The sequence below is a fragment of the Hippocampus bargibanti genome, linkage group LG14 (assembly GCF_051943395.1).
Source record: "Hippocampus bargibanti isolate YZ-2025 linkage group LG14, ASM5194339v1, whole genome shotgun sequence".
NCBI classification, from domain to species: Eukaryota; Metazoa; Chordata; class Actinopteri; order Syngnathiformes; family Syngnathidae; genus Hippocampus; species Hippocampus bargibanti.
The window spans coordinates 5,690,357-5,699,335 of record NC_142747.1 but is presented as its reverse complement, the minus strand read 5'-3'; the positions used below and the strand labels follow the sequence as shown (position 1 = coordinate 5,699,335).

The window sequence follows — 8,979 nt, the reverse complement described above, 5'->3', positions numbered from 1 at the left end:
TGTTTGCTTTCAACATTTAGCTTGTAGTCGACGTGCACATTCCACCATGATGTCCGTGATACACTGGTGGAAAGGCGCTTTGATCCTCTGCTCTTTCATCTAGAACTGCTTCATGTAACAAAGAGGGGTACAGAAAGTGTTTAAGAATGAATGACTCTCTGTATCTTTGTGTTGTCATATTGTCTTAGTGTTGTCATATTATTTAGTTAGTTTTTTTGTTCTTTTGACTTCAAGACGGCGCCGCGCGAGTGGCTGCCTTTCCAGCAGCTCATGTATTTTGTTTTTCTACTTTCACTCCTTTCATCACTTTGCTGCTGTGAAATGTAAATTTCTCCACTACGAGCCTAATAAAGGCAAATCCATCCATCCATCCATACACGTCTACTAGAGGAGGCCGTTAGCCAGGAAATAACTTGTGACTTGAAGAAACTTAATAAATACTATCATTAACAGGACTGAATAAATACTATCATTAACAGGACAGGATATGTGAGACAATCTCTTTTCTTTAAAGGACAACAGACGTCTCCAGACAAGTTGTGTCCATAATTTGTAAAATCGCTCCAAATGACTTCTACTGAGCGTATTTTACAAAGATTCCACCGCATATAACTATATTGTACGTTTTAAGACTCTCGCTGAATATTCCGGAAGTATTGTTTTTGAGTTGGTGACGAGTCCTCACCCTACGTCACTGAAGGAACACCCCTCACCGAGAAAGGACATACCTTGCATCACCTCAATGCATTTTGCGGGACTTTGTTTGGTCTGAAAACTTGGTGTTGATGGCGAAATTAGAAGGAAAACACATAACGCGATGGTGAATTCGTTGTGTGTCGCGCCAAGACTTGTACAGTGTATTTGATGTTCGCTGACAAAACCTCCCAGGAGACAATTTCCACAGAGCTTTGTCGCCATCTTCTGCGTTTTTTTTGGGTACTGTGAGTACTAAAGAGTTTCTCACTACATTTCTCTCCAGATGCATCAAAATGACCGGAATAGATGGGATGGAACATACATTCTTTAATCGATTGCAAACATGTATGCTTTCCTCTTCAGAACTATTTGAATCATATTCATAATTGTAACAAGTAACAAGAAAGCATATTTTCTGAATCTGAAGCCATTGTTTTGATTCTCGAGCAAGGCAAGACTTCTTGGCGTGACGTCACGAACTGGGGGCGGGATTTTTTGAAAATGCCCAATTCGCAGCTCTTTCACATTTTTTTGCAGATTTTGGCCACTTTAAGTCATTTTTATTGGTGTTTTACATTTGACTAAAATATCAGCCTGCGTGTTTTGCGTAATTTAGATGCTATAAAACTTTTTTCTAATGTCAGGAAACAAAAAAGTGATATTGGTTGTCCTTTAATGGAGCTACATGCTACAGCTGCATGTTTGCTTTCAACAATTAGCTTGTAATAGATGTGCACATTCCACCATGATGTCCCTGATCCACTGCTGAAAAGTATGCTTTGATCCTGTCCTCTTTCATCGAGAACTGCTTCATGTCACAAAGAGGGTACAGCAAGTGCTGAAGAATGAATGACTCTCTGTTTCTGTGTGTTGTCATATTATTTGTTATTTAGTTGTTTTTTTTTTGTTCGACTTCAAGATGGCGCCCCGAGAGTGGCTGCCTTTCCAACAACTCCTGTATTTTGTTTTTCTACTTGTTTCAATCCTTTCCTCTACCTTTCATAACTTTGCTGCTGTGAAATGTAAATTCCTCCACTGCGAAATGAATAAAAGTACATCAAATCCAATTAAAGTGTACAAAAGTTTACGATGAACGTGTGGATTCATGATAACCTCATAAAATTGCAATATTATTTGCTGTTTTTGCGAGATTATGAGCTGTCCAACCTTTGTTAATGATGTCTATTCTTGAAAAATTAGTCTTGAAAATTGCTTTAACAGTATATCTTCAACCAAATCCACTTCTCCTCCTCATTCAGCCATTGTAGTTGACAAAACCGCTATTAAATCAACGCAGAAATATATTTGCTGATGCAGCTCGCTACCGATACAGTGTGCTAACTCTGGCCAGTATGCTCTTATCACTCATAGCTTGTGATACTATGATTGGCTAGTGACTGGCCAATCATAGTTTGCACAAACTGACATTTCCAGTGCCTTTTAGCAGGCCTTGGGTTGCCAACTCTAACTCTGTTTGGTTAGAGCAACAGTTTGATCGACACATTTGATGCGACAGGGCCCGCAGAAGTGATTGTGAAGGCGTCCAAGTAGATTTCTGACCCTGGTAACAAATGATGGCTGAAATGTGATTGGTTAAATACTTTAATACGAAACACATCGAGGGAAAAACAATGGAAGGAAGCTGAAAGACAATTTGGAATTATTTAGTACCCGGTAATAATTTATGGACACAATATAATTAACGTCAGTCTGTGATCTAGATATTTTTAGGCCAGCAGAGAAGGCCTTGCAGACTCTGACGGGCCACCAGTGTTTAGAAGCACTCCTTCGCTTTTCACATGAAATAGAAACTTGCTTTGCCAAAATGTCTCTGAAAAAGTGGAGGACTTTTGCTCCCGTTGGTGTGGAGCCGGTCCTTCGCTGACTGGCTGACATCATTTAACCGCCGCCCAAATGCACTTAGAGGGACCATTACTTTGAATATGGTGATGCGGATGGGAGTCAGGGCCTCGGTAATGTGATCACCGTGTCACATTATGTGCCGTTCCAGGCACGTACGTGGCGGGCCTAGGAGGACCTCGGGGGCTCAGCTGGCACTGCAACGCGCGCTCGCGCACACACCATCTTGGCTTACACAACTTGCTTTGGTTCATAGGGACTATTTTACACACACACATGCACGCACTCGCGCACACACTCGCGCACACACACACACACACACACACACACACACACACACACACACACACACACACACACACACACACACACACACACACACACACACACACACACACACACACACACACTATTTATTTTACTTTTTATTCGATTTATTTCAAAGCAAACTTATCACAGAGTGAACACAATGCCATCCATCATTATAATCTTTCAAATCTTTATTATCATCTTTCAAATACAATAGACATGAATATTGTAATCGACTCGAACGAGGACAACTTGTACTTGTCATTCGAATGATCAAAATGGAACTAAAATCATTTAACATGTCAACATGAAGGGTCAGTGCTTTTGTTTTAGGCTTATCACATGCTAACATGCTAACTAATTTAATGAGAATGTGAATCCATTGATTATGATTGATCATTTGTACCAATTTACGAGTAATGGACAATTTTCTAATTTATTTTTGGTGACCTCAGACGATATATTTTTTCCTATTCTGGTTCAAAATGCTATTTTTACAAGGTTTACAAGGATTTTAATGCTTGTGCTACAATACAAATTGTCTCAAGTATGTTCTAAAACCAGGGGTGGGCAAACTACGGCCTCCAAGCCGAATCTGGCCCATTGGTCTTTTTGATCCTCTCGTCACCTCGTTTTGGAGCAAACAGTCCTAATTCTGTTATATTTTGTATATGTATTTATTTTTATACACTTTTAGTGTATGCTGCAGTTTTTCGGCAACATAGCACTTTGTTGCTTGTGTACATATGTATGTTGTGAACATACTTTGACGTTCATACAGGACATATACTGTACCATAGTTGTTTCACTGTTCTCATTAATAAAAGTATGTTAATGTCTTAATGTTTTTGTTCTATTGATGTTTGATAGGGACTGAAAAACATGCCGTTTTTTTATATGTACCGTATACTGTGCTGACCCTCCTGTCGAATTTCAGAAATGAATGTTGCTCCTAAGCCAAATAGTTTGTCGAACCATGTTCTAAATTGTTTACTATATATGAAAAGTATCCATTCATGTTTTTGTTATTTTCTATTCACATACAACCTAGTACAATATTGCCACATGCCATATTGAACTGCATTTTACTGCTTCTTTCAATGCTTCGATTCAATGCTGTAACTGCGATGATCGTTTTCTATTTATCTAAGACTGTATACACAAAAAGAAACTACACTGTATAACACATATGCATCATAGACAGCATGCATCTATTAGCTATTACATTTTTTTATATTTCAAGTGATAAAACAATGCTGCTTTTAGGTACATGTGACCCAATTTACTTTTTCAACATCTCCTATGAGCTGTTATTTGGATGATTTTTAAATGCTATTATTAATAAGAGCAGACAAGCACCCTTCGATGGCAAATAAATCACCTCATGTTACTTTACAATAATCAGTCAACAAATATTTCTGAAAACAGGTCACCACAACCTGTTTATTGCCCTTTCCACCTGAAGTTTACTCTATCTAAACCAAAAACCAAGTGGATTTCGCTTGACATACTTAAAACAACCACAGAGCTTGTCCTTTCAGCCCGCTAATTTGACGCAAATTAGCGTCTACATTGCGGGATGATAAACATTGAACATCAACAGTGGAGCAGCACACATAGGACAATAACAGTAATCACAGTCAAGTTCTTTATCCTCTACAAAGAATGACGAATATTAATGCTGTACTGATGAGCTGATGAGTAATGTATGTAATGTATTCATTTTTATGTCTTTTAGTGCCCCCAGGCGGTCAAGCTGGGCACAGCGGAAAGCGCACCAAAATGCCAATCTGATTGATGCAATATTATAAAAAAATGTTTCGTCCTTCTTAATTCTAATTATGTAATTCGCGGAGTGCTATTTTTTCCTTCCCTTAAATGTTTTTTTCCTTTTTGAACACAATGGTAAAATTACCGTTATTTAATGTATTTAATATACTGTCATTTAGGGGGCGCTATCTTATCTCAAGCCACAGCCAAAAGAGCAGCGTTCAGCTCTTTTTCTGTCCACTTGAATGAAGCAGCAAACCTCCTGGGAGTGGACCTTCCCCCAACATCTCATTCAACGCTCAATGGCGGCCAGGCGGAGGCGTTGTGCGGTGGATCCGCTCAGGCTCTCGACAGCGTCGGCGGTGTTTAGCTGGCTCTGATGACTGCGGTGGCGGTCTGGAGAAGACCCGGCCTGCCAGCGAAGTAGGAAGAGGCGCTTTGCGGCGGAGCGGTACTTGCGTGACATCAGGTTGTAGACCACCGGGTTGATGGAGGCGCTGAGGTAGCAAAGCACCATGGAAGCCATGTTGAAGTTTTGGCTCAGCATGGCCGTCTCATAGTCGTCCACCTGGGCAAACAGGTTGCGGCCGATGTGGTAGGGGAGCCAGCAGATGATGAAGGCTAACACCACCACCACTGGGGCAAGAAAGGAGAGGTTTGGTTATCAAGCCGACTAACTAACTAACTGACTACTTAGCTACTAGCTGCCTAGCTAGCTGTCTAGCTAGCTGCCTAGATGGACGGACAGATATATAGATAGATAGATAGATAGATAGATAGATAGATAGATAGATAGATAGATAGATAGATAGATAGATAGATAGATAGATAGATAGATAGATAGATAGCATTTGACTTATTACAGCTGATATTTCTGATTAGAAACGTTTGAAAGTTATTATCTTTGTCCTATGTTGTCATGTGTTGATTTTTAAAAAGTTGTCAAATAAAAAAAAAGGATTTACGGAGGGTGTGTTTTAAAGGGTGGTTATTAGATTGTTGTTTACCTCTACCACCAGGCTGCATGAAAAGCTTTCCCCGAGCTGTACACGTTCCTTGAAAGAGATTTACTGCCCATGTGATGTTACGCGGGCGAAATGAGCGCGGACAAGATTAAAGCAGAGTGAAAATCGTCGTTAGCATTGATCGATGCTCATTCGCGCGGGGTGATTTAATTGGACGATCGGACACCATCGATATTCTCCGATGAGGCCCTGACAATATGAGAACAACAAAACAAAGGAATAAAGATGCCGTCACGTTGCTTTTACCGAGAACAATTAGCGCACACGCTCGCACACACGCACGCACGCACGCACATTGATCAACGTATGTGACAGGACTAAGTGGAAGCAGGGAAACGTGATGACAAAGGTTGACAAATTACTTGAGGAGACCAACAACAAAAACAATAGCCAACAAACCGAACCACATTTTGAAACATCACCTCAGGCTTGAAATTTGAGCACTGGAACCCGACGCTAACACCCAAACTCTTGTTTGATCAGAACTACCAGCAAAAATTTTGTTCACTGATGAATCCTCCTGGATGAGAAGTGAAACGTCCGACCCCTTCAAAGAAGTACAGATGACAGCTGAAGAAACCTTTTCATCAATGAACCAGCCTGTTATAATCATTATAGCTCCAGCTCTGTACTCACTTGAACCATTGTCTGCATGGTACTTTGCACATTGTCTCACAGTTGCTCCTGAGAGGTACCACTTACATTAAGGAATTCCATTAGATTAGATTAGCCTTTATTACTGTCCTCCATACTTATTTGTCATGTCTTTTTATGATGTTCCCAGTGCAGTGTATTCCACAGAGACAAATTCCTTGTCTGATCTACATACTTGGCCAATCAAGATGATTCTGAATCTGAACAACAGCCCTGTCCTGGAACCTAATTTGGTACATTCGCCCTCATTTGAAACTCTACTTTGTGTTTATACTATACAGCAGAGGTCGGGAACCTATGGCTCGCGAGCAGTATATAGCTATTTTGATGATTGCATCTGGCTCAACGATTAAACTAAGCGCAATTTTGATTGAATGATACTGACCTAGGTTGGCGGAAAGCACAATTTTGATTGGATGATACTGGCCATTCATATTGAAACAGGTCAACGCCCCTTTTAAATAAGACCAATGAGTTAAAAAAAAGATGAATATGGTACACTTCAGGTTGAATGAACCAAAGGATTCGTCTTTGTGGAGAGAAAAGGTTCTGATTCTAAATTGCTATGAAACAATACCATCGATGAAACAGTCGAATATCAGTGGCACTTTGACAAGCCCTATGCTAACATTAGCATCATACTTCTGCGAGAGACAGCATAAAGCAAGTGTCAAAGCTAATTACCCGTGTGCAGGCTAGCTACCAGTAACTTCGCGTATGGACCCAGCTAGTTGACCTTCATTCTGATCGTTTGGCTTGATTTTTACCAATCATGCGGAATGGAAAACTTTTCATGTTAATGGTGAGTACTATCACAAAGTTATTTGAAATAATACATTCTGACATTTTGTTGAAAAGCGGCCGCGCGTGCGTGCATTTTTGTGTGTGTGCGTGTGTGTGTTGCTCTCACTGAAAAACATTTCTAAATATTTTACTTTTATGGCTCTCTTAGTCAAAAAGGTTCCCGACCCGTGCTATACAGTATATGTACTCCATCCTTACACAAATTTGAGATTGAAACCGGCCCAATTTATATTCGGAATAAATACCGGATCCCTAACATGGAATACCTGTTGAGCACCCAAAAAATGCAAAACAAATAACTAAACAAAAAACAGGATCACATTCACTCAGTATTTGTCTTTTATGAGTGTGCCATTTCATCTCCAGGGGTCGAATTCTTATGCGCTCACCAAGAATCTTGACGGTCTGCCTGTGCGAGCGTTCCCTGGCCAGCGCGCCGGGACCCCTCAGGTCAGCCCGGCTCCTCCACAGCTTGAGGCCGATGGAGCCATAGAGAAAGACGAGGCAGAACATGGGGCACAGGAAGTAGCCGGTGGACACCCACAGCATGATGTGAAGCCTGCCCGAGTGGATGGCGCCGTCCGTGTGCTTGCACTGGCCGCCGCGCGCCCCCGTCCCGTTGTCGTACTCCACGCCCACCAGGAAAAGCGTGGGTGTGGAAGAGGCCAGGGCGAAACCCCACAGGGCGGCGATGATGTAGTGGACGCGGCGTTTGGTCACCAGGACCTTGGTGCGAAGCGGGAAGCTGATGGCCAGGTAGCGCTCCACGCTCAGGGCGGCGATGTGCAAGATGGTGGCCGATGTGCAACCCTCGAAAACGTAGTGGTAGAGCAAGCACACGGCCTCGCCAAACAGCCACGGGACGTACTTCCACAGGCGGTAGAGGTCAAAGGGCAGGCACAAAAAGATGAGCAAGTCGGAGACAGCCATGCTGGACAGGTACAGGTTGGTGGTGGTCTTCATGTCCTTGAAGTGCTGGATGATGAGGATGGTCATGGTATTGCCCGCCACGCCCACCACCAAGATGGCCACGCAGATCACTGTTACGGGGATCAGCGTGGAGGTGGGGAACAAGGAGCCCTCGTAGTGGTGGTCACCCATATCGCCGACGCCACCCGTAGGCTCGGACGTCTCGGCGGACTGGAGTTCCACCTGGGGTCTGGTCCAGGGCATTCTCACTTCTGACCTATGCAAGAAAAAACACGACTGAGGTGCAATGCCGTGACCAATAATATATATATTTTTAAAGGGTCACCACAATGCTAGCAAAATCAGCAGTTTGTTTGAACCGTTGACGTGACATGAATATTTTTATGATCTGTTGTGGAAATAAATCATTTTAAGAACAAAAATAAAGATAAAAATCAAATGATAAATAGTAAAAAAAAGAAACATGAATAATCACAAATCTCGCAGAAAATATTTTTTAAAAGACAAAAAAATGCTTTCTTGTTACACATACAGTTATGAATATGATTCAAATAGTTCTGAAGAGGAAAGCATACGTGTTTGCCATTTTGAGGCAACATTGGGGGAAAATCTCTCACCCAAAAACAGAGGTATAAAATGGCGACCTCCTGTGGCCACTTCCGTTTCCACAGGCTGATAAATTCCTTACATGGAGATTGGACGCCCTCTTCTGGCCTTCTGGCGGCTTTTGGGTGCAACACGAGGTCACCAGACCAAACAAGTACAGCACAATACACTGATGTGATGGAAAGACCGCTATGATGCGTCTTTTTTACGGTCAAGGGCGGTCTTTAGTGACGTCACGTACGGACTCGTGACCAACTAAAAAACAAGACTTCCTGAATATTCAACACAAGTCTTAAAACGTAAAATATAGCGATATGCAGTGGAA

At 41.9% G+C, this 8,979-nt stretch overlaps 1 protein-coding gene across 1 annotated transcript; it reads right to left on the bottom strand.

The window, feature by feature from the left end:
* Positions 1-4,825: 4,825 nt before the first annotated feature.
* mlnr (motilin receptor) lies at positions 4,826-8,291 on the bottom strand. Its single transcript, XM_089013626.1, has 2 exons — positions 7,508-8,291; positions 4,826-5,271 (listed from the first exon to the last, which is right to left on the bottom strand). Exons 1-2 carry the CDS (start codon positions 8,289-8,291, stop codon positions 4,928-4,930), a joined length of 1,128 nt encoding a protein of 375 aa, XP_088869752.1. The 3' UTR covers positions 4,826-4,927.
* Positions 8,292-8,979: the final 688 nt, after the last annotated feature.